Source organism: Phyllosticta citriasiana, assembly GCF_038021145.1.
Source record: "Phyllosticta citriasiana strain CBS 120426 chromosome Unknown IWZ02scaffold_6, whole genome shotgun sequence".
Taxonomy (NCBI): Eukaryota; Fungi; Ascomycota; class Dothideomycetes; order Botryosphaeriales; family Phyllostictaceae; genus Phyllosticta; species Phyllosticta citriasiana.
Genome location: NW_027117283.1, coordinates 352,612 through 374,545, shown reverse-complemented (window position 1 = coordinate 374,545; position 21,934 = coordinate 352,612). Strand labels below are relative to the sequence as shown.

Here is a 21,934-nt window from a genome sequence, read left to right as displayed (position 1 = left end):
AAATGATACTAACAGCCGACGAGGGACACACGCACGTACGGACGGATGATGGCTATACAAGTGGCAAGCGAGCAAGACCAACGACAGCGACATCAGAAATGACATCAAGAAAGACGAAAATGAGACTGGGAATGACGAAAGAGACGGAGAGATAAAGAATCAATTCCCCGTACCAAACAACAACGACAACAACAGCAGTAGTAGCACGACGTGCACGCTTCAACGACGACGACAGAAGGCAGATGACAGATGACAGATAGACAACGATAGACCATGCCTCCCTCAATGCCTCAATGCCTCCATTCACACTCTTCTTCCTTTCGTCCGCGTTCCTAGTAAAACTCCTTGATTCCTCCTATTCACTGCCCTCCCTGCTCCTCCCAAGCTCTTCGGCTCGCTTCGTTCGCGCTTGCTTAAACGCAAATGATCCCATCCCGCACCGCTTCATCACTGCACTGCACCAACAACCGAATGAACGAATGCATCGATATATGCAAAGCGGGTCCCGTAGGTAACTTAAAAGCCAAAAGGGTTATCCGGCGCTGCAAAGAAAAACACATCAGCCAACCGCACCCGCACAACACCAACCGCCTCTTGCCATCTCCCGAACAAAAAAGGAAAAGAAAAGGGTCAAACTTACTAGCCTTGCTCAGCTCTGCCCTCCGCCCCGTCGGCTGCGCACTTAACTTCTTGGCACCCGGCTGGACACCAAAGCGAACAGGCGGCGGCGGACCCGTCTTCTGTGGGACAAGCGGCGCAGCCGCATGCTGACTCGGGATCGGGGGCACAGGAGGAGGCGGCGGGGCAGAAAAGGCATTGTTCTGCTGCGGAAAGCCGTTGATGGAGGCGCCCGTGGGCTGCGGCTGCAGAGCCGGCGGCAGAAACGCGTTGATGCCCGTCTGCTGCGGCTGGAGGGGCTGGCCGGTTTGCTGCGCGTGCAGCGCTTGCTGACCGAATGCCGATTGCGGTTGGAAGCCGCCGGTGGGTTGGGGCGGGAGGAACGAGGGCGGCCGCGCTGCCATAGAGTCGGCAAATGGGCTGCCGTACTGGTTGCCCATGTGCGGCGCCTGGCTGAAGCCCGTCGGCTGCGGCTGCATGAAGCCAGTCGGCTGTGCTTGGAGCGGCGAGCCGCCGAACTGCGGTTGTTGCTGGAACTGGTTAGGGAAGCCGGTTTGCTGCGGCCCCATGAAGCCCGTGGGGTGAGGCTGCATTCCCGGGTACTGCTGCTGCATTTGCAGTTGCATCTGGCGCTGTTGGTTGAGTTCTTGCATGCTGGTCCCAGGCGGCGCTACCATGCCAGTCATTTGCGGCTGCAGCGGCGGCGGAGCGAATTGAGATGCATTTTGCGGCGCCGACGACGAGCGCTGTGGGGGAGGGGCGATCAGAGAGCCGGGTTGACCGGTCTGCTGTGGTGCCTGGGGTCTGGCCCTCGGGGGAGCGTTTTGCTGGCCTGGTTGGTTGGCTAGTTGCTCGAACAGACCTGGAGTTGCACCTGTGGGTTGAGCGGTTTGCGCGGGAGCAGGGGGCGCGGCTGTGGCCGGAGGCTGGACCTGGGGTTGCGGAGCTGGAGTTGGCTGCAGAGCAGGAGTAAGCAGAGAAAGTTCAGCCATGGCACCGGTAGGCGGAGCAGGCGCGGCGGTCGTGGTGGGCGCGGTAGCTTGCGTGGAAGGCTGGGTTTCCGGCGTCGACTTGGGCTCGGGCTGCTTGGATGGCTTGACTTCCCAGGCGTTGTCATCGAATCCGCCAACCGTGGCACTGTCTCCAGTCTTTGCGCTGGCCAGCGGCGTGGCCTTGCCACCTTCAACCTCCTCGGCCTTTTTCTTCAGGGCGTCGGCATCGACAACGTCGTTGGTCTGGACGGCGGGGGCAGGGCGACCTTTGCGGGTGTTGTTCTTCAGGGCACCTCCTGGACCAGCGAATAGACCGCCATTAGCACCTTCACCGTCCTCAATGACGGAAGTATCGCCAAAGCTGACGCTCCGCTTTGAATTCTCACCAGTCCGGCCAAATTTGTTGTCGAGGAATTTCATGACGCGTAGAATGTCGCCCTCCTTGAGTCCCAGCGTCCGTAGCACTTTTTCACTAATGTCTGGCAGGTTCTCCTCTCCCATTTGGTCCTTGGCAAAGGACTGGGCGTATCGTTCGCATATCTGGGGGTGGACGCCGCAATCGAGGAAGAATTGGAACCAGTCGTACGTCGGCTTGGCCTGTTCCACGCTAATTCCGGCACGAGGTCCCGAGCCCGAGGTGGTGCGTTGGCCCCTCCTTTCGGTGTTTCTTCTCTTGACTTCTGAGAGTGGCTTGTCGTCGTCCAAAGACACTCCCGTCGCTCTTTCAACATACTCCAAATCATCAATCGACATCTTGGGCACGGGTACTGCAATCTTGACACCGTTGAGTTTGTGGAGATGGATCTTGCCATCCTTCAGGCCGATGAATTCCGCCTCGACTTTGAATGAACCGGTTCGGTCGGTCCACGTGCGAGTCTTGGAAGGATCGGGCTCTGCGCGTTTATACCGTTGGTATCGGTACTGCGACACTGAACGTGTCCGGTTAGGGGTATACTCACTTGGCTTTGATGACGAAGGGGCCTTGCTCTCGCGTTTGCTTCTCTGTGATTTGACCAAGTCATTACCCACTCGTGCAAGACTGCTTGAACGTGTAGGAAAATCTATGTCGGTCCCTACCTCTGTCGCCCGCGCCTTCTCCTCCTTGCTTCTCTTCAAGGCTTCCTTGGCCAGGCGCTCTTCTTCCATTCGGTTCTGCTCGACGGTCGAACGGGCCTGGAGAAGGGCGGGGTCTGGAGTTGACTCGACTATTCCTGTAACTTCAACGTAGCTGCTAGGCACCACGCCTTCTTTTCCATTCTTGAGCCGGCGCACCATCCACCACTCGTCGCTCTTGACATCGTCCAGGATGATGACGTCGTCGCCTTCGGCAACGGTGACTTCGTCATCGCCCTGGGCCATGAATTCGTACAGCATCTTGCCCTTCTTCTTGCCAGCTGCGCCCCGCGCGGCTGCGAAAACTTCAGCCAATCCAGCTCCTCGAGCGGCTCCCGCCAATTCGCCCAGCATAGACACGATCTCTTGGGCGGTGTCCTTTGCTCCGGCGTGAAAGTCGACGCTCTTGCTGGGCCGTACGAGATCCATGAACACGTGTTTTCCTTCAATTGAATAGTGTGATAGCTTGTCAGCAGTCCATTCGCGTTGTGGCCCGTCCTTCGACTTTTCCGGTGCAATCATGATTAATCCCTTGGGAATGTTGATTCCCAGAGTCAGGGGCATCTTCTTGCTCTTGCCCATGTGCGAAATCATTTCATGAATGTTGTACAAATGATATCCCTGTGGGAGGTGGTGTTCCTTTTTAACTACGTCGTCGTCCCAGTCGCCGGCGTGCGTGGATGCACGGTTGTAGGGCGGAGAAGGTTGCACACCGGGGGGTGACGCGGGGGAGCGCGGTGAGTCTGCATATTGGGTCCTGATTGTAGGCGTGGGAACCGGCGAAGGCTGCGAGGATATTTGCGAAATAGGCCTTGTTGGTAGTCTTGGTGCCGGGGGTTCTTCGTCAGACTCTTCAGGCGTAAGTTGCGCGGTCTGCCGCCGCGGGAGTTGTATCGCTGGGGGAGGAGAGACGACGGTCCTTTGCGGCGCGCCGGATTGAGAGCCTGTCTTTTGCTGAATTAAACCAGCGAGTGCGGCAGCAGGGCTTTCAGTTGCTGCTGGAGCAGCAGCTGCTGGCATGGACAGAGATGGCTCGGGTTCAGGCTCAGGAAGCAATGCTGGAACCCGGGGACGCGCAGGCATGGCCGGGGCCGCCGCCTCAGCGCCCTGGGTGAGTTCAATATAGTTGGCCGGGGCGAATCCATACTCTCCTTTCAAACCAACGAGTGTCCAATCCGGATCTGACGTGTCGTATACGTCGAGGATGGCGTCCTCTGTAAATGATAGCTCCTCATCAGTCTGTCTGGTATAATCATATAGGGCCTTGGCCTTTGAAATGGGGGTGGCCTGAGGTGACAATGGTCAGTACAGGCAATGGTCGAGGGAGATGGAGATGCACAACATGCCCCTCAGTCGGCGGTTGGCCCGGGGGCTGATGCGCTCTCACCTCTTCCACGTAGTTGTTGGGTATCAAGCCCTCGGGTTCTTCCTCGTCCTCGTTGGCAGCCTTTTTCTTTGCCCGCCACCAATCATCCTCGGTGCTCTTTTCGAGTATGAATAGCAGGTCGCCATCCTTGATTTCGAGCTCGTTCTCACCCTGGGGGCTGTAGTCGTATACGGCGCGATAGACGCCCAGGAAGACCATGGCGCCCGAGTGCGACCGATACGGAAGGCTCAAGAGCGGCCTGGAAAGGAGCAGAGGGCACGAGGGGATTCGATTACGGCCGAATTAGGGAGGTCGGCGAGAGTGAGATTAAGGCGAGGAGCGGGCCGGATTAGCGGGAGGGGCGGCGACGCAGAAGGGGGCGCGGCGGCGGGAAGGATGCAGAGAAACAGAGAGGAGGTTGAGTGAAGAAGCGATGGAGAACGGGGTCGAGCAGCTGGAAGCAGTCCGGTCTGGCCTGGAGGCGCTGGCTGGGCGTCCGTGTGTGTGGTGTGGTGTGGTTCGGGTTCGGAGCGTGTCCTGGTGTGGCAGAGCCGCCAGCCGGGACAGCTGAAGCTGCCACTGACCAACGTCGTCATGCACATCCCTGCACTGTCGACCCGGCTGCTGTCAACGTGCAACTTGAACTCCATCACCCTCCCCATCACCAAGTCGCCCCATGGTCTCTCTAATCTTCTTTTTTCCGCTTCACCACGCCTTCATCCGCGCTCTCGTGTCAGCAATTCTCAAGGAACCCTCCACCGTCGCTCGGGGGGAGGCCTTGCTTGCAGTTCAAAGCCCAATCTGCCACCCTCTCTGCCCATCATCATGCCCGTGCCACGATCTTTCGGCCGACAGTCGTGGCTGTCAGCGGGTGTGAATTGGATGACAATGCCACGCCGTTGAATGCTTGCCTCTTTCATTGGAAGCATGTCCGGCGTCGAGCTCTTCAGACGTGTTCTCCTCTCCTTCTCACGCATTGGGCTGTCAGTCCCACCTTGGGTTGTATTAAACTTGGAAACTGGCTTCGTACAGCCAGCGCTCTTTCCCCATGAACTGACATGGCTATCATAAAAAATGGGAGCGTGCGCCTCTACATGCTTCGACATCCAAGCATTGGCCCTGTCGCCGTTTCTTGACCTTAAAGTGAAATCCCCACAGCCTTCTTTTGCTTTCCTAATCACAAAGTCCTCGACACGGGCCATCAATTTCTTTTTGTTCGTATTCGCTCTCTGCACCTGTAATATTCTGAGGATTTCAATGGGATACTGATGGTCGCTACTAGTGAGCAAGACTGGTTGCCTCTCGGCTACATGCTCCCGCACAAGATCTTTGGCAACAATGGCAACGCCATGATTCGATCAAGGGTTTAGCATCTCAACCCACAAGACTCCAAGGATCATGGATAACTCGACAGCAGATGAACGGCTGCGGAGTGGCGCCACATCCGAACGAGCCGACCCCGTACGAGCCGACCATGCGTCTTGACATCCACCGAGTCCATCCGGTAACTGCATGTCGTCAACAGTTTGCATGCCCGCATCTACCCCGCTGCCAAAGGCACGGACCGGGATCAGCGGCAAGAACGCTCCGGTGTTATGCATCCGATGGGGATTTACTTGTTTCAGCGACAGCTCCTTGTAGGAACAGTTCGATGTGTTTGGAACACAGCATGTAGGCACCCGCGGCTACATCAGTCAGATATCACATCACATTTCCTTCCAGTCCACTTCTGGAATTTTTCTCACTCTCTTCAAGCAATGGAATGGCGAAACTTTAAAAAGCGAAGATTTCCCCATCCATTCGCCAAGGGTTACCCGCGCACCAGCTAGCTTTGATGCATCATCAAGGCATACCGGTAATGCCCGGGTTAAACAGTCACCCCTCTGTGGATACTGGGCCAAGCGAGCTTGTTGGCTGCAAAGACGAATCACTGCCTAAGTAGCACCATCGCCTTGATGACTCGCTTGGGCCTAATCTCGAGATCCTTCTGGTGTCGGCCTTGTCCACGGCTTGGGCGGGCTTTCAATGGAATTCTTTAAGAAGCGCGCTGGAGTGAGCCAATTTGAAGGCAGCTCAGCGTGCTCCAACTTGCCGAGACAAACCCAAAATGCTTTCCAGACTCATCTTCCTCGCAGTGTTCTTGGTAAGCCTCGTGGATGCCAGGGCCACCACTACCTTGAAGTCTTCCTCGTCGTGGAAGAAGGCCACCAAAGAGGACTACGTCGAGCGTAACCTGAAGACCGTACAAGCAATTTACGACCTGACTGTAAGTCCCCTCTCAGATAAACCCCAGTCACGAAAATGCGGAACTTTCATTTACATAAGCCGTAGGTCTACCCCAATAATGTTCCAATAGCCACCGAGGGGGTCAGTCGCGTACCCCCTGGCCTTTTCTCCCAGAATGCCAAGGGCCGGGTCACTCCTGTTGGCAAATACACCTCGTTCACCGAGTCGGTCCAGCACTTTGTCTCCCTTGCACCACTGCCCCCTGCTCTACCAGCACGTACTGGCATTTACGAAGCTGAAATCGTCTCCTTCGTGAGCGGCTGCCCCGAAATCGCCGCGTCAGTCGTGTACTTGCGCACAGGCTATGTTGACCCAGACACGGCCGTCCACACTCCCGGCCCACAGGATACCACCCTCAAACAAGTAAGCACTCAATCACAGCTCTCCTTGTGCCTTGCCATTCCAGCTCTTCCTCCCATTCACTCCTTGGTGACCCAGGACCACAGACTGACCGCAAGTCCAACAGGTGGCCTTCTGGCGCTTCGACGAAGAAGGCGCAGTCATCAGATTCGAAGCCTGGATCCCCAACCTCGCCCTCTGGACGTCCATCAGCTCAGGCATCAACTACAACGACCGAACCATCCAGCGCGGCACCATCGTGCAGTCCCTGTGCCCGCAGATCCAGCAGCGCTGCACGGGGGCCAACCAGCAGTACGACTCGGTCGACGACTGCGTCCGCCGTCTGTCCAGCATCCCCTTTGGCGACTTTGACGAGGTCTGGGCCAACAACGTCGTGTGTCGCATTATTCAGCTCATCCCGACAGCCGCTTCCCCTGCCGTAAGTATCTTGATTTCTTGATATCTCCTCCCCGTCCCCAAGCTCCTTAAATTCTTTATCTCTTGGTCCTCTCCGACGTCTATTGTTCTGCTGCTGATTGTCTTATAGCTCAACTGCCCGTTCGTCGGACCCGACGGCGGCGGCAAATGCGTCGATATCAACTACAGCATCGCCTATTTCGACGACCAAGACCTTCTGGGGTCGGACAAGCCGTTCTACTGCAAAGAAGACGACTGGAAGGACTATCTCGTTCACGGCAGCGACGAAGTGTAAACCTCTTTGCTTTTTCACTCCGAGATCTCCATTCGCGCGTCGTGATTCTGCGCCTTGTGCTCTTTCGCTCGTTTCCTAGCGGAGAAGAAGAGAATGAGAGAGAATGGGTTTGTAATACGAACATGTGGAATTCCATCGAAGCGCGTATCGGAGTTCTATACGCGCGGGTGCTTGAGCGTCTTGCGGTGTCCTAGATGCCTGATTTTGTCTTCAAGTGGACCGATCTCTTTCGTCCGTCTCTCTCGCTCTGTCCGATAGCCAAGTGGACTTGTGGCAAAGGTCGCAAGTGGACTATCCTTTTTGTCTAAGTTCTAATGCGCATCTCATCATCTGGAAAATTATCAAGCCTACGTGATCATCTAAGGAAATGTCTACGTACATCAATGTATTGAAGAGTAAGGTATCCTGAAAACAAACCCTATGCGGAAGAACTACTGATATCCCTTCCGACCGCATGGAAAGATGTCTGATACAAATACCCCTGAAAATTCCAAAAATGCAGATACCATCTTGTTTCCAACCAAGCCATACAAACAAACAGCACCGGCCAGACCTGCAGGCATCACCTGCGGCTTTTGCAATCCACATCTCAACCCCGCGCACTCAACGTCTGAATCGGCTTAACACCCGCACTAATCGTCCCCGTCCTCACCATCTCATTAATCTCCGGTTCCAAAATCTCCACATGCGGCCTATCCATCTGCGCGCCCTCCAAACGAAAGCACTGCAGACTCGCAGTCCGCCTACTCGCAACGCCAAGATGATTGACGGGGCTATCGAGATCGAGCACGAGACCCGGCGCCTCGACATTGCAGCGCGGGTGCTCGTACAGCGTGCAGCGGACGCCGTCGTCGGGCGTGAAGGAGTCGAACTTGTAGCGCCAGTCCTTTTCGAGGTCGCGGCACTCGCCCTCGAACGCCTGCACGTGCTGGCAGCCGTTCCACCAGTGCGGCAAGTGACACATGAAGGCGCTGGCGCGCGGGGCGGCGTTGTCGTTGTGGTTGTAGCGCGGCTCGCAGCGGAAGCTTTGCAGCTTTTCGTCATCGTTTATCTTGCCCTCGACGTTGGGGTTGGGAGTCTCGAGGAATAACGAGCGTCCCTTGTGCGCGTCGCAGTTCTTGTTGGCGTAGAAGGTGCATTTCCAGTCGCCCGGGAAGGATATGGCCGTTAGGGATTTGGGGATGGGGAATTTTTGACACTCGCCCACTTTCGCTTTGCGCTCCTTGCACTTGTTTTTGCGCTTGCTGTTGTTGTTGTTGTTGTTGCAGAAACGGACTTTGGCTTTTTTGGTCGTCTTCTTGCTGTCAAAAACGACCCCGGCCGGCGGCTCTAGCTTGCCACTTTCGGATTCCGGATGCATTTCCGTCTGTGTCGGCTTGGTCGTAGCTTTGGTGACAGTGGATACTACTGTGGAGGATGGACGGTGAGTACTGAACCTCGATCGATAGTAGCTCTTTGTCCAGTCGCTTGTCGAGTTGCTTACGACCGTCGGTAGAACAGACGTTGAGGTCGCGGTCCAGTCTGTGTATACTGTGGTTAATGGCAGGCGAGAACTGGCCCCGAATCGCCAGTAGCTCTTTGTCCAGTCGCTTATCGCGTTGTCTTCGGCCATCGGTAGACGAGACGTTGAGTTCGCGGTCCAGTCTGAGTATACCAGTTGCGACAGGCCACCGCCGATCAGAAGAAGGAAGAGGAAAATGTAGGATTTGAGTGGAGACATTGTGAATGTCCTCCGACTTTTTGCAGATATTGGCCGCGGAGTACTTCGATTCCTAATGGAGAAGGTGTACGGTAACGGCTATGAGGAGCGGTGTTTTGTTTCCGAGACCAACAGGGGCTTGGTCGTGAGAATTTGAGGAGATGCTGGAGAAGGATCACCGACGGCGGGCAAGCGGATAGCGCGACAATTTAAGGAAATTGTGCAACTGGATTGTTGAGTTCCGATAGCAGATATCTGTTTGAGCCAGGAAAGTTGGTCCACTAAATTTGAAGAAATTGTGTTCTAGGTAGACTCTGTCAACACGACCAAAGAACCACCTCGTTGTGCTGGGGAAATGGAGAGATCATGAAACTTTGCAGGAAAAGTCGCGACAAGCAACCATGACGAGAAAGTAAAGAGTGAGAATTGACGTGACCTGGTGAAAAGGGTATCTAGGAGCTCAGGTGCGAGTACCAGTGTTCAGATTTCGGGATCGAATTGATCCACAGAAGCTGTACTGCTTCGATCTATCCCACCGGCCTGGGACAAACCTTCGGTGAGCGATAGAGATTGGTAGCATATGCTGCAGCATCTTTCCATCTTGCTTTGACTCAGAACCAACTCGAGGTACCGTACTACTGTGAAGAATCTTCTGCCATGTGATCGCCATTTCTGTTCACTACCATGGTTCCAGTGCTCTTCGGCGGCCAGTACACGTCTTGTTGAGCGAAACGGATCCAAACTTCGGGAAGTATGACTGAAGTGTCGACCGGGCGATGATCCAAGACGAACGCAGGGGCAAACGAGATAGACCTATGCTGTTGAGCTCTTGGTTGGCGTCGAAGCCAGCGAATCTCCGGTCGTCAAGACGCGACCAAGTCGGACAAACGAAGAAGGTTCTATGGACGTGCTAAGCAGCACATCTAGCAAGGCAACTACACCGCTGGCACCCGCTCAAATGGACCAGGGCTTCGAGATAAAGATGCCATGCGTCGACCTGCACCAGCGGTTCATCATCACCGGCACACCGGTTTCCTTTCTTTCATATCTTCCAGCAGCCAGATCCAGGGTGTTGGTGTTGATCCAACCAATATGTCGGCCAACGGCACCGATGGTGACGCAAGCAAATCAAGGCAGATACCCGAGTATGTTCAGCGCAACTTCAAGCTAAACCAGAAACTTGGAATCGACGCTGTGGAAAAGACGACTGCGGGTCATCCGACGAATGCGGGGCATCAAACCACCCGTCGAAGCTTCTTGTCGTGTCCCTCTCTTGTTGGCGATCCAGTCGTCGCGGATAGAGGTAACGTCAACAGACAGGATCCCCTCGACTGGTTTCAAGGCTGACGGAAGACATCGTAGAAGCGGTAGCAAGCAATGCCTTTGACCCTTCACCGGCCGACATGACCTTATACAGAGCATACATCAACAAGCAAGACTCTACACCACAAACATCTTCGGCAGCCATCGACATGTTCAAAGCATACACGAGCGAGCGAGAGAGGTCGTCATCTTATACAGGCCCTCAGACTCGATCAAAATCTTCGATCCGTCGTCCTTATGTGTCGGATCCACTCCCGGAAGGACTGCGAGAGCCTCGGCATGTCCCAGCGTTGCCCAGGCTGGGAGACGGAAACTTGATCGCCCCAGAGGGCGAGGGCAGTGACCACACGACGCAACCACCGAAGAGCAAGTTGCAACAGTACGCGGATGAGGTATATCAAAATACAGTCGTCCAATACCTAGAAAGAGTTCGCAGGGGCGAAGAAACGGTACCGACTGACCAGGACAGACACAACAACAGGATATGGATTGCCAGCTACAGCGCGTGGGTGGCAAGGCAAAACTCGAACGTTGATGAAGAAGGCCCTTCGGAGCCACAGTCGCCAAGAAAGGGTGGTTGAGTTGTTACGGGCCGCAGAGAATGTTTGGTCTTTGGAAACCGCGTGGCCTGTTGTCAGCGGTTCATGGCTTGCAGAGTAGGTAGAGTGGAGGAGTCCAACACTGAATGGGAACTGTCAGCGGGACAAACGGCTCTTGGAACTATTACTAGCCAAGGCAGTGTGTGTGATAGCAGAGCTTTGAAGAATAGAAGAATCCTTCTATCGAGATAGGCATTCAATCCTTAACTTCTATTGGGTCTTGTCATGTTATAAATCGAGCGTAGGAGCCGACTGAAGGGCGATGAATCAACGGTATCAGGTCTGAAAATGTCCAAGCGAAGATCAGGGTCGAAGATGGAGAAACGGAATGCCCGTGTGCAAAAAGCGAGAATGAGATGGTGTGTTGTTGTGGTGGTGTTGGGACCCGCCCTGTCGATCTGGGCGCAGCGCAGCGCGGAGCTGATGACGTCCACCGCTCAAACGCTGGGCTGTCCGACCCCCACGACACCCTCTCCCCGACGAGAGTCTCCATGACCACACCATGGCATGGATTCTCCCAAAAATCCCTCCAAAGACGCGCGCCACGACCGCGATCGCGATCACCACATCCCCGTGCCGGTAGGCCTTTCCAAACTCCAGCAAACCGGCCGCAGCAGCACCTTTGCCGCGCCGCCCCCCAAAGAGTCCCGACGCTCGCACCTCGGCTTGCACCACCACAAGCATCACCATGGCCACCATCATCATGGCCACCGCGACAAATATGCCGAGGACAGGGAGATTAAAAGTGCGGTGCTGCCCACTGGCAAGACTCCGTTTGGCGAACTCGTGAGGCCGAGCAAGGAGAAGGAAAAGGACCCGAAATCCACGACGAGTGCTGGTGACGGTAGCACAAGTACAAAAGAAGGCAGTCTCTCAGCTTTGAACGAAGCCCTTGAGAAATCCTTCCCACGAGTGCCCACCAGGATAGTCAGGCCTGAAGATGTCGAGAAAGAGAGAACCCTGAGAAAGCAGCGCGAAGAGTATGTTTACGACTGCGCCCCTGCCCCCAAGTTCCCGCGATCTTTAAATTCGATCTGACGCGAGACAAACAGGCAGCTTCAAACCGCCCTAGGTATCCTCTCCGAACAATCCATGGCTACAACACGGCGCCTCGACGACACGTACTACTCGATACTCGAAAAAGTCTCCGGGCTGCAATCCATGATAGACCATCTTCAAGAGCTTTCGAGTCTGACCAAAGATCTGCGTACAGAATTTGCTACAGATGCAGACGAGCTTACAGAGGAAGTGAACACCTCGTTGGACAATATCGGCGACTTCAAAGCACAAGCAGAGCAGCTAGACGACTTCGAGTTGAGAATCACTTCTTCGAAGGAAAAGGCACGCTTGCTACGGGCCAGGCTCGATGTCGCGAAGAAGCGGGTAGACGAGAGGGAGAAGCTAGAAGAGGAGTGGCGGATCAAGACCAGCCGTAAGTACACGCAGGCTCCAAGCTCCTCAGACAACACCCTGACAGCGAACAGGACGGCTCCGCATGCTCTGGGGCATTTTGGGCGCTCTGGCTGCCCTATTCCTCATTTCATATATCCTCTACGGCATCCGGTCGCAGAACGGCGACGTTGCCGACTTCCTCCTCTCGAACAAGAGCGTTGATTACGATCTGCCCTCGTCTGTTCGCGAGGTCTTTCAGAGCCTGCACAGTTCCCAGAGTAGCCCTACATATCAGCCCTCCGTGACGTCTGAGGGCATGAGCAACGGGGACTCGGGCCCGCTGCGCATCTTGGATGAGCTGTAAAGCGTGGCGACTGCGCAACGGCGTATCCATGAAGAAACCGTTGCGTACAACCAAATGCACTTGGACGAGAGCGTGAGGGTCACATAACACTGCCGACTTCACTATCCTGGTCTCGGCATGCAGTTCTACGGGCAATTTTTGGACATTCGGGCTGAGGGCTTTCCTAGACGATCCCAACGCGCCAGACAAGAAGATGGCAATCAACCTAAAGCTTCTGCTCTACACCACTATTGTCCACAGTCTTAGACCGGCCCCGCACAAAGCTACTACATGCTGGCACATTCTTCGCAACCCATCAACATCCCGTAGAAGCGCCAAAGCAAAAAAGTGAGGATTCAGCTTCCAAACAGACACGAAGGACCACAATCCCCATCTTCACTCAGCCAGCCAACCAACCGCCATTCGGACCATTAAAAATGCGGAGCAAGAAGACTAACTCAACACGTTTCAGCGCCGTCCGTGCATCAAACCTAGACATCCCAACAAATCCAACACCAATACCGACGCCATACAGCCGCCTAGGTACACACAGCGAGAGGCGAGAGGCTCGCTCGCTCGCGACGCGGAGGGTGGGAGGTGAATCGCACGAGGCATTCGTTCGTCATCGGCTGCCGGCAAACATAAACAAGAGACGTAGCGTAGCGAAATGTAGCGTAACGTCGTCATAGCATATCTCATCTTCCAAGTATCTGGTCAACTTTGCTCCACGAATTGTTTCCACCAACGAATTCACTGTCTCCTTGCTTGTGCGCCGCTACTCTTGCTTCTGGCTGGCTGGCTGGCTGGCTGGCTGGTACCTCGGTACGTGTGTGCCACGCTTCCTTCCTCTGCACCTGGAAGTGCTTTTGGCTTGGCTTGGCTGATGATGGCTTGACTTTTGGGTGCGGTGCTTCACACATATTGCATGGCGATGAGGTAGTGGTGGTGCGGCTTGATGACTGAGTGAGTGAGTGAGTGCTGAATAAGTGAATGCTGGTCTTTCGCGTCCAGTAGACGAACTTATCGCTCTTACCGTCCGTTTTTGAACATGAGGGAGGGTCTAGAAGCAAGGAAGAAAGAAAAAAAAAAAAAAAAAAAAAAAAGGGAAAACGATGGCAGGACGGCTAAGTGGATGTCAGTGCGCAGTAAAGAGCGCGGATAATAAGGGGAGGCATGGAGGTAGACATTGATGACATGACATGCTCACGAAGAACTATCATTCATATTTACGGAGAGGAGAGGAGAACAGACGAAGACGAAGACGAATGAAAGAGGAAGATAGTGCATTGGAATGAATATAAACAACGAGAAAAAACTACACGCCGCACACTGCGGACCCGCCATTCCATCGCTCAAAATACACTATCATCACTACTACCACTACTATCACCTCAATGAGGCTCTTAAACCACCCCACCAACCTCCCACAAATCCGCAACGACATCGCGCTCGACCGCGTCCCAGTCAACACGCCCACCCTTGTACGTCTCCTCAAACGCCGCGATAGACAGCTGGCCCAAGAAAGGCCGCACGACGCGCATGACGAACTCAGTCTTGGGCATAGCCTTGATATCGGCCAGGTCACCCCAAACACCCTGTTCCCTAGCAGCGGCGAGGACGGGGTTGAGGAAGCTAACGCGCTTGCGCTCGTCTGCCTCGACGGCCGCCGCACTCGTCGCTGTTGCAGCGGCGCCGCTCGCGCTGCTGGGCAGGGCGACCGTGTCGACGGGCTGCGGCGACAACGACGACGTGACGCCGCCGCTGCCGGCGTGCTCGACGTCTGGCCTGGCCGATGCCGACGCGTGGGCGGCGACTTGCTGGAGCGACTCGGCCAGCTCGTCGACCAGGGCCACGGGCGTCCAACCGCCGTCGGGCCGGTAGACGGCGTCGATTGTGTCGGTCAGGTAGAGCCACTCGTGCAGCTGGAAGTCGTCGTGGTTGATGGTGACGAGCGTGTCGAGCAGCTTGCACGCGTGCAGGATGGACATGTTGTTGTAGGTTTCGGGTTTGTCGTGGTTGGTTGTCAAGGAGTTGTTGTCCGGGAAGAGGGAGCTGAGGGCTGCCGTGAGTTCTGATGTGACTATCGGCCAGAGGGGTGCGAGTTGGGTTGGGGAGAGACGCAGGATGAGAGAACGCAGAAGGAGGAACGCCTCTGCCCGGGTGGCAGAAGATGGTGATGACGCTGGCGTCGCGGTAAATAGCTCGACGAGCTTCTCGCCGAGAGCGCTCACATTGCCTACAAAAGTGTCTCCCTGATTTGCCATGACGAGTGCACAGACGCGGCGCAGATTGAGCTGCGTGCGGCGGTCGGCTTCCTGTCTGGCGCTGGTCGCACCGACACCAAACATGATGCCAGCAGTCGTAGGTGCAGAGAGGCGGGACAGCAACTCGGGCATGCGGTCCTTTTCCGCCACTGTCCACTGTCGCAGTACAGGGAGCCATCTGTCCCTCGCCAGAGCAGGGTCGCTAGAAAAGAATCTAGCATCATTAAAGGCATCGGCAATGTCTTTCTTCCAGGCCTTTGATCCTTGGACGACACGCGTAATCTGATAGAATAGATCCAGCAGGGCCGGGGAGACGTTTTCGGGAAACACCTTTGCTCGAACAGTTGGACCGATGACATTTGTGCTGATGGCAGTTGCTGCACTAGCGATGCGGTCGGGCTCCACCAGAACGAGGGAAAGTTTAGGGAGAATGTTGGCGAGGATGGTGACCAAATCGGATGATCGAGAATTTCCATTCGCGGTCTCCTCGGGGACTTTGTCAACAGAGACCGAAGACGGATCGGAAAGGTAGCCCAAGGGGCGAGTTGTAAAGGTCGCTGTGAGCAACCGGGTAAACAAATCCTGTGGCTGTTAGACAATATCAACGACCATGGGAACCGTACTTACGCCCAAATCACGACGCATGCGACGTTGCTCGCCGAAATTGGTGTTGTCAACCTTTTCAGCCAAGGTAGCTGTGAATTCCAACAGCCCAGGCAATATCTGACGATGCGGCATCGGGTTGGTTAACACATCCCTCAGGAACGTGAAGCAGTCGGGCCAGATTTCGTCCATGGCATCGTCCTCTAGAGACTTGGTGTAGTCAACCAAGAAGGCAACCAGGTCAGTGTCGGCTAAGTTGGACGTCAATGTCGACATGCGATGCGGGTCCAGCGCATTGGGGTTCGTGCGACTGTACAAAGCGTTGAAGATTGTGGGCGTGGTGTGCTTGGGACTCGAGCCATTGAGAACATTCAAGAGGCTGAGGACCGCTGTAGCCTCGGGACTGCCCCGAGGCGAGCGACACCATATTACTGTTAGAGTCTCGAGGCATTCAAGTGCCTCAGCAGCAAACAAGTGCTCGAGGATGCGACGAGCTCTATTCCGCATCCTGAGTGAAGTGTAGCTAAAGGAGGCAATCGATGTCGTGTCCTGTTTTGAAACCTCCAAGCCGTATCCGCCCCAGGACCAAATGTTGAAACAGATGCGGACCGTATCTTGGAAGCAAAGCAATACTGTGAGACGGCTGTTCGCTGTTGCAGAGCGGGCCTGAGGATGCTCGGGAGAAAAGACTCCCGAAACCATGTTGCCAAAGAAGCCCTGGGGCTGCTCCGGCGTCTTTGCAGCAGTGGTTCTGACTTCTTGCAACATGAGTCGATCGTGGGCACTCGCCAAAATCTGTTCCAGGCCATTCATGAGTGAGATAAGTGTTGACTCTGGAGCAGTAGGACCAAACGAAGTTGAGTCATGAAAGGTGGACTTGAGCTGGTCAAAGGTGGCTTGGATTTGCTTGGCCAAGCATTCGGACATGGGCAGCAAGTTTTGGAAAATGGTGTCTGCAAACAGTGGGAGCACCTCGATCAAAAACTTGACCCAATCATCGAGGACCAGTCGACTTTCGGACGAAGAGAATCCAGTTTTGAGGCACTCTACGAGCTGAGTTGGAGGCACTATTGCAGGGGCGTGCGGTGCCTCGAATTCTTGCTTCTCTACAGACTCACGGATGCTATCTTGTCGCTGTCGTGACATAGACCTGTCCTCCGAAGGAGAAGTTGGAACAGCGCGGAGCCGTAGTCGTAGCGCCGCCAACGTCGCGTCTAGAAGGAGGCTCTGGAGCGGAGGGCTTCCAGCAGCAAGGCGATCCATGAGGAAGTTTTCCAACTCGAGTTCCCTTAGCGGCAAGGAGTATGGATTCATGAGGATCAATCGGAGAATCGAAATCGCCGTGCGGTAGAGCCCCTCGACGTGCAAAGGCTTTTGCTGCAGTCCAGCTGTCACCGAGAGCGTCCTCATGCTAGTCTGCACCAGCAAAATCTGCAATGGCACTTCTTTTTCTTGACCTGCAGCTGGGTCATGCATTGGTACGACATCTCGAGCCAGCACCATCCATGTGAAATCTGAAGACCAGCGGAGGATGTTGAGCAAATGTTGCATGTAGTAGAGACATTCTTTTGAATCGTCAACTACCACAGCGGGCTTTTGAGAGGAAGGCTGAAGCTTCTCAGATGCTTGATATTTGAAGCAATTCAGCGAGTGTAAATGCAGTATGATAATGTCGAGTACTCTATTCAGACTTGGCAGATCCTGCAGCCATGCCCGAACGAAAAAGAAAAGCTCTGTACCCTCTTCCGTGAGAGCGTCCAATAGAAGCAACAGCGGTCTTGTGAGGATAGCTTGGTAGCCGCCCTCGAGTGTGTTCAGACCAGACAACGCTGGCAGACCACTGGGTCTTCGAGAAAGGCCCCTGCCGCTCTTCTCGGCTTGGAGGTTGAGCTCATGAATCGTGTGTGCCCAGAGAACAGCAAACCGACGTCCAGCATCCGAAGATAATGTGGCGTTGTCCTCTGCACGGTCTTGCAACATTAGCGAAGTGATGGCAGCTTCCACGAGATGATCCGAAGCAGTCATTGCTTGCAGCTGCCACAAGCACCTCACAGCTTCGACGTGGTATTTCGGTCTAAAAGGCGACAAGTAAAACCACGTAGCTCGGACCAATTGGCTGACCAAATCAGGCAACTGTTCCTGGGGAAAATAATTGTGCGGCCGGCAGCTGGCTTGAAACGCTGCCATGACGGTTGTAATGGCCAAAATTGCGGGAAATGGCACAGGAATCTCGGATGCGTTGGGCTGGCCGTCAACGCATGCATGGAAAGCTGACAGGAGCTGATCGCGGTCGTGGTCGCCGGGATCCTTCATTTTGGACAAGATGTTGGAGAGAATTTTGGTGCTGGTCTCGACCTTGCCGGGCACGATGTCACGTAGAGAGTTGATAAAATTCGTGCAAGCTTCGCGCAGGAGCGACTCCTTCAGTTGAGTTCCAGTGAAAAGAGGCCCGGATGCTTCAATATTGCCTTGAGATCTGTCGTAGAACGTCCGTATGGCATCGACGCTGAGAGCGTTTCTCGTCTTGACGCCCTGGCCACTTGCAAAAACGCGGTCCGGCACAAGCTGAACGAGCAAGTCGGCAATCTCAAGCTTCGTTGAATTGATGTGCTTTTCGAGTTCATTTTGCGCGTCTTGCTGGGATCCACGATTCACAAGGTTGAGAACAACAAAAGTAAGCAAAGGGATGTGGTGTAGAAGCATCTCCTCCTCGCGTACGTTGAATCGGGTAATGATGAATTTTGCCAACTTGAGTTTGCGTAGCTGTTCCTCACGAGGCTGTGGGTTGGCGGACATGGCTTCGTCCAAGAGTTCCAAGATCTTGCCCCATATGAGACCGCTTTCGACACCATCAAAGAAGATGCTTGCACTGCGGAAAACGTCCTCAAAGGCCTCTCTATCAGCCGTCTCCCCGTAGACTCTTGCACTCTCCAACGCAGGAAGGAAGAGAGCAGGAACCAGGAGTCCGCCTACTTCCCAGCGGTCCATCAAGGACAAGCAGACTCGGAAAGGTCGCGCCCTCGCAACTGGCGTTTGGTCTCGACTGTTTATCATGGCCAATATTCCGCTGGTCAAAGACGGCAAGCCGTACCGCGCAAAGTACGCGGCATGATGGGAGTTGAGGTCCAAAAGCGGCCCTTTTGAGTCCGCCGGAGTTTCGGGTCGCTCGTCAGCAGCGGGCTCGGGACCGAGCAACCACGACCACAACCGTCGATTCAAACTCATGTCCCTTCGAGCAACGACACCGGCGGCGGCCGTGACTAGGCGCTCCAGATCCTGGGAGTCGATTCTAATCTGCAGGACTTCAGAATGCAAAGGCAGGGAGTTGACAAGGAGGTCCAGGTAGCCCCTTTGAGTCAGTAGCTGACTGTCTCCGAGTCCTGCTGCAAAGCACCGAATCAAGAGCCCTGGCTCTGGCGCAATGACGGCCTCAGCGGCAAGAGAGAGTGGTTCATTCTCGTTGCCATCGCCATCTTCCTGTCCAGCTGTTGAGCCCTTTCTCGGCGTCCGTGATCCAAACTTGGGCAACCGTCGCACAAGGTAGGCCAACGCTCCCTGCCTCCGCGGCGCATTTGTGATTGTGGCCAAAAAGAAGCACTGCCAAAAGTAAGAATCCTGAGCGTCTCCAGCGCCGTCGTTCTTCCGATCTTGCGTCCCACTGACTGCAAAACGCAGATTGTCCATCATTTGCACGACCCGCTCAAAGTCTTCGGCAGTCTCCTCTTCGAGACCAGGTAAGAAACATAGTATAATGGACTTTAGAGCCGGCCGGAGCGCCTGCGGATCAACCGCGAGAATGTGGGCCTCAATTAGGGAGAGAAAGGCAGGCCGTACGGAGAGCGAAGCAAAAGTAAGGACAGATGCGAGGCCAGGAAAGTAGATTTGAAGGTCGCGAGAGAGGGCCGGCGTCTTGAGAACGGAGAATATGTACGTGTAGACTTCGAGGGCTTTCTGGTGGACTCCGGACGGCAAAGAGGGATTCAGGCACTGGGCGAGTCGCGTTGCAACGGTTCCGCTGTGAGGGATTGCGGAAAGATCTGGGGGGTGTGTTTGGATAGCCTGACTGGATTGTCAGTATCGTTGGAGATTCGGGGAGGGTCCAATTCCATGCACCTTCAACAATCTCCCCAGAAACGAAATGTAGTCAGCCCATTCCTGCTGCGGCGTATCGAACAGGGCGAGGGCGCGCTCGACGTTACTTTCATAGCGACGGAATGCTTTGTCTTTTTTGAAAGAGCCTGGGGAGAGAGTGAGCGCGGTGCGGGATCAAGAGCCATGCACCACGACGTACATACCGTCCTCGATGCGCCGTCGAGGTGAGCGAATGGGCGAGGCACGGCCGGAGCTCGCGGGAGACGCGGAGCGGTGGATTGGATCGAGAGACATGGCGCCTTGGAGGAGAGGCAGACATCGATGTTGGATGCTCAGCGGTCTATTCGCATGGTAAGGCTAGCTTGTTGGGGGATATGTTGTCGACGTCGCACGCATGGTGGCTGTGGAGGAGCTGGGATGGCGACGCGTCTCTCAACGTGTGCACATTGCTCGAGCATGCACGTGCCACGTCTTGCTTCCTCTGGACTCTGGTCCACCTCTACCCTCCACGACACTCTCACCACCAGCCTCTTCGGCCAGGGGGCCCTCCAACTCTCTACAGCACTGCCAACGACATCACGATGGCTTTGGTTGAGCTTGCTTGGACTATCAAGAGGATGGGACAAGGAAACACAACGACGTTTACCCGGCACCGCTGAGACACCGCAACCTGGACCGTGACCCGACAACCTCATCTCGTCGTCTCTCATCATCAAACGATTGGAGCTCGGTAGCTCTTCACCACAGAACCTTCATTTTCTTCAAGAACCTGTCTGATCAGCGCCGAATCAAGATAGGCGCAGACTTGCACAATCTGGCCCTCCTCAATGAACAGCATGCACCAAGCATACGTGTTTTCGAATTTCAGACCTGCTACCATGTCAGCAGACCCACCCAAACTTTCGGTCTCCGTCCGAATGACCATTTTTGCACTCCACACCATCCGCGTAAGCTCGACAATTGTCCATTCTGAATCACCGCCTCCGATGACGTTGCGAGTTTTGATGCGAACAGGCCTGTCGGACTTCATTTTGGCCAACAACCGCCTCAACGTGTTATTTGAAAAGTCTTTTAGACTCGTGTATCTTCCAGCAATGGGATGGGTGCCCTTTCCGCGTTCGGTCAGCAAGCTAACAGGACAACGACACAGAGCGTTTGGTGTTTCCACGACCGTCCAGTCAACATCCGGGTGGACTCTCTTAATCACCTCCTCAGCCTGACCCTCTTCCATGGGCTCGAAGATGGCTTTGATCTCCTCGGGCGACGGGTACTTCGGCGCCATTTTGTTTGAATTGAAGAAGATGGCTCTGGACATGCGGTGGAAACCAAACGAAGCAAGCGCTACTGGCGTTCCCGCCGTACGAGCGACTTGGCTACGCCTTAGCCACCTCAACAGCCGCTGTATTCGCGTTCGCACGTGAGACCATGTTTTTCTAATATCAAGCCTCACTGTGTATCCTACGTGAGCTCATTTGAAATCCAAAGCCACACGAGCGCCATATTCAAGACAACTACGTTGTTCGTTGTTGCGACAGGTAGATTGTTTGAGAGCGATCCGGAATGTCACGGGATGGGAACCGGAATGCCTCCGCATAAACCGTCTCCCGCAGCAGAGTACTTGAGCTGAAGCTCCTTCCCGCCGTTCAGCTCGATCTCTCCCAGTTGAACTTTGTCCTCGGACTCCACCAGACAACACGTAGAACAAATTAGTCAGACTCAAAAATCAGGAAGAACATTAGTATACCAGAGCTCGGCATTCGGACTAGAGCTAGAGCTGGATTAGGCGCCAAATCTTCAGCATATAGTTGCAAGAGACTAGATCACCTCGCGTAGTACCCTTTCTCTTAGGGACAAACTTTTCCTACTTGCAGCTCAGACAACACCCTGGAGAACCCAACCCCTGTTGTATTCGTGCCTACTGCCACGACTTTTGACAACCGGATTCGATCGCAACGACCATTTGGGCTATTCGTTGCTGCAACCTTCACGCACCATCTTCAAACGCCCAAAAGCTGCGACTTCACAGCAGCGCAAGTTTGAAATCGAAAGTTATTGCTTGCAACGTGAGTGGCAGAGCCCAAGAATGCGGATGGATGCGCGTCAAGGGGAAAAAGATCCAGGATCCCTGTCGAGTGCCTGTAGCTTGGAACCTTCCCATTTATGTGCGAACCGTGCAGTCGCTTTGGCCAACCA

At 54.8% G+C, this 21,934-nt stretch overlaps 7 protein-coding genes across 7 annotated transcripts; 3 read left to right on the top strand and 4 right to left on the bottom strand.

Annotated features, from left to right (window-relative positions):
• Nucleotides 1-124: 124 nt before the first annotated feature.
• On the bottom strand, nucleotides 125-4,415 carry IWZ02DRAFT_249534 (actin cytoskeleton-regulatory complex protein sla1). Its single transcript, XM_066763170.1, has 3 exons — nucleotides 4,111-4,415; nucleotides 2,570-4,010; nucleotides 125-2,503 (listed from the first exon to the last, which is right to left on the bottom strand). The coding sequence occupies exons 1-3, from the start codon at nucleotides 4,306-4,308 to the stop codon at nucleotides 414-416; spliced, it is 3,729 nt and encodes a 1,242-aa protein (XP_066622867.1). The 5' UTR covers nucleotides 4,309-4,415; the 3' UTR covers nucleotides 125-413.
• A 1,565-nt stretch (nucleotides 4,416-5,980) lies between these two features.
• IWZ02DRAFT_249403 (uncharacterized protein) lies at nucleotides 5,981-7,721 on the top strand. The gene is made up of 4 exons (XM_066763169.1): nucleotides 5,981-6,355; nucleotides 6,421-6,738; nucleotides 6,842-7,153; nucleotides 7,262-7,721. Exons 1-4 carry the CDS (start codon nucleotides 6,197-6,199, stop codon nucleotides 7,424-7,426), a joined length of 954 nt encoding a protein of 317 aa, XP_066622866.1. The 5' UTR covers nucleotides 5,981-6,196; the 3' UTR covers nucleotides 7,427-7,721.
• Nucleotides 7,722-8,015: 294 nt separating this feature from the next.
• Nucleotides 8,016-9,146, bottom strand: IWZ02DRAFT_432648 (uncharacterized protein; the record flags this gene model as incomplete). Its single annotated transcript, XM_066766233.1, has 1 exon — nucleotides 8,016-9,146. One exon carries the CDS (start codon nucleotides 9,144-9,146, stop codon nucleotides 8,016-8,018), a length of 1,131 nt encoding a protein of 376 aa, XP_066622865.1.
• Nucleotides 9,147-9,910: 764 nt separating this feature from the next.
• On the top strand, nucleotides 9,911-11,446 carry IWZ02DRAFT_518128 (uncharacterized protein). Its single transcript, XM_066770709.1, has 2 exons — nucleotides 9,911-10,428; nucleotides 10,488-11,446. Exons 1-2 carry the CDS (start codon nucleotides 10,113-10,115, stop codon nucleotides 11,027-11,029), a joined length of 858 nt encoding a protein of 285 aa, XP_066622864.1. The 5' UTR covers nucleotides 9,911-10,112; the 3' UTR covers nucleotides 11,030-11,446.
• A 65-nt stretch (nucleotides 11,447-11,511) lies between these two features.
• On the top strand, nucleotides 11,512-13,011 carry IWZ02DRAFT_249376 (uncharacterized protein). Its single transcript, XM_066763168.1, has 3 exons — nucleotides 11,512-12,027; nucleotides 12,100-12,479; nucleotides 12,532-13,011. Exons 1-3 carry the CDS (start codon nucleotides 11,555-11,557, stop codon nucleotides 12,801-12,803), a joined length of 1,125 nt encoding a protein of 374 aa, XP_066622863.1. The 5' UTR covers nucleotides 11,512-11,554; the 3' UTR covers nucleotides 12,804-13,011.
• Nucleotides 13,012-14,185: 1,174 nt separating this feature from the next.
• On the bottom strand, nucleotides 14,186-20,035 carry IWZ02DRAFT_418773 (cellular morphogenesis regulator dopa; the record flags this gene model as incomplete). Its single annotated transcript, XM_066765815.1, has 5 exons — nucleotides 14,186-14,477; nucleotides 14,583-15,628; nucleotides 15,674-19,708; nucleotides 19,763-19,887; nucleotides 19,945-20,035. 5 exons carry the CDS (start codon nucleotides 20,033-20,035, stop codon nucleotides 14,186-14,188), a joined length of 5,589 nt encoding a protein of 1,862 aa, XP_066622862.1.
• A 418-nt stretch (nucleotides 20,036-20,453) lies between these two features.
• On the bottom strand, nucleotides 20,454-21,023 carry IWZ02DRAFT_432644 (uncharacterized protein; the record flags this gene model as incomplete). The annotated part of the gene is made up of 1 exon (XM_066766232.1): nucleotides 20,454-21,023. The coding sequence occupies one exon, from the start codon at nucleotides 21,021-21,023 to the stop codon at nucleotides 20,454-20,456; it is 570 nt and encodes a 189-aa protein (XP_066622861.1).
• Nucleotides 21,024-21,934: the final 911 nt, after the last annotated feature.

Excerpts from the sequence above, each read along its gene's own strand:
- IWZ02DRAFT_249403 (XM_066763169.1), top strand. The coding sequence starts at position 6,197 with ATGCTTTCCAGACTCATCTTCCTCGCAGTGTTCTTGGTAAGCCTCGTG. Across the intron at positions 6,356-6,420 it reads AAGCAATTTACGACCTGACT|GTCTACCCCAATAATGTTCC; the intron begins GTAAGTCCCCTC and ends CATAAGCCGTAG. Across the intron at positions 6,739-6,841 it reads AGGATACCACCCTCAAACAA|GTGGCCTTCTGGCGCTTCGA; the intron begins GTAAGCACTCAA and ends CAAGTCCAACAG.
- IWZ02DRAFT_249534 (XM_066763170.1), bottom strand. The coding sequence starts at position 4,308 with ATGGTCTTCCTGGGCGTCTATCGCGCCGTATACGACTACAGCCCCCAG. Across the intron at positions 4,011-4,110 it reads CCAACAACTACGTGGAAGAG|GCCACCCCCATTTCAAAGGC; the intron begins GTGAGAGCGCAT and ends TTGTCACCTCAG. Across the intron at positions 2,504-2,569 it reads CCCTTCGTCATCAAAGCCAA|AGCCCGATCCTTCCAAGACT; the intron begins GTGAGTATACCC and ends ATAAACGCGCAG.
- IWZ02DRAFT_518128 (XM_066770709.1), top strand. The coding sequence starts at position 10,113 with ATGCGTCGACCTGCACCAGCGGTTCATCATCACCGGCACACCGGTTTC. Across the intron at positions 10,429-10,487 it reads TCCAGTCGTCGCGGATAGAG|AAGCGGTAGCAAGCAATGCC; the intron begins GTAACGTCAACA and ends AAGACATCGTAG.
- IWZ02DRAFT_249376 (XM_066763168.1), top strand. The coding sequence starts at position 11,555 with ATGGATTCTCCCAAAAATCCCTCCAAAGACGCGCGCCACGACCGCGAT. Across the intron at positions 12,028-12,099 it reads CTGAGAAAGCAGCGCGAAGA|GCAGCTTCAAACCGCCCTAG; the intron begins GTATGTTTACGA and ends CGAGACAAACAG. Across the intron at positions 12,480-12,531 it reads GTGGCGGATCAAGACCAGCC|GACGGCTCCGCATGCTCTGG; the intron begins GTAAGTACACGC and ends GACAGCGAACAG.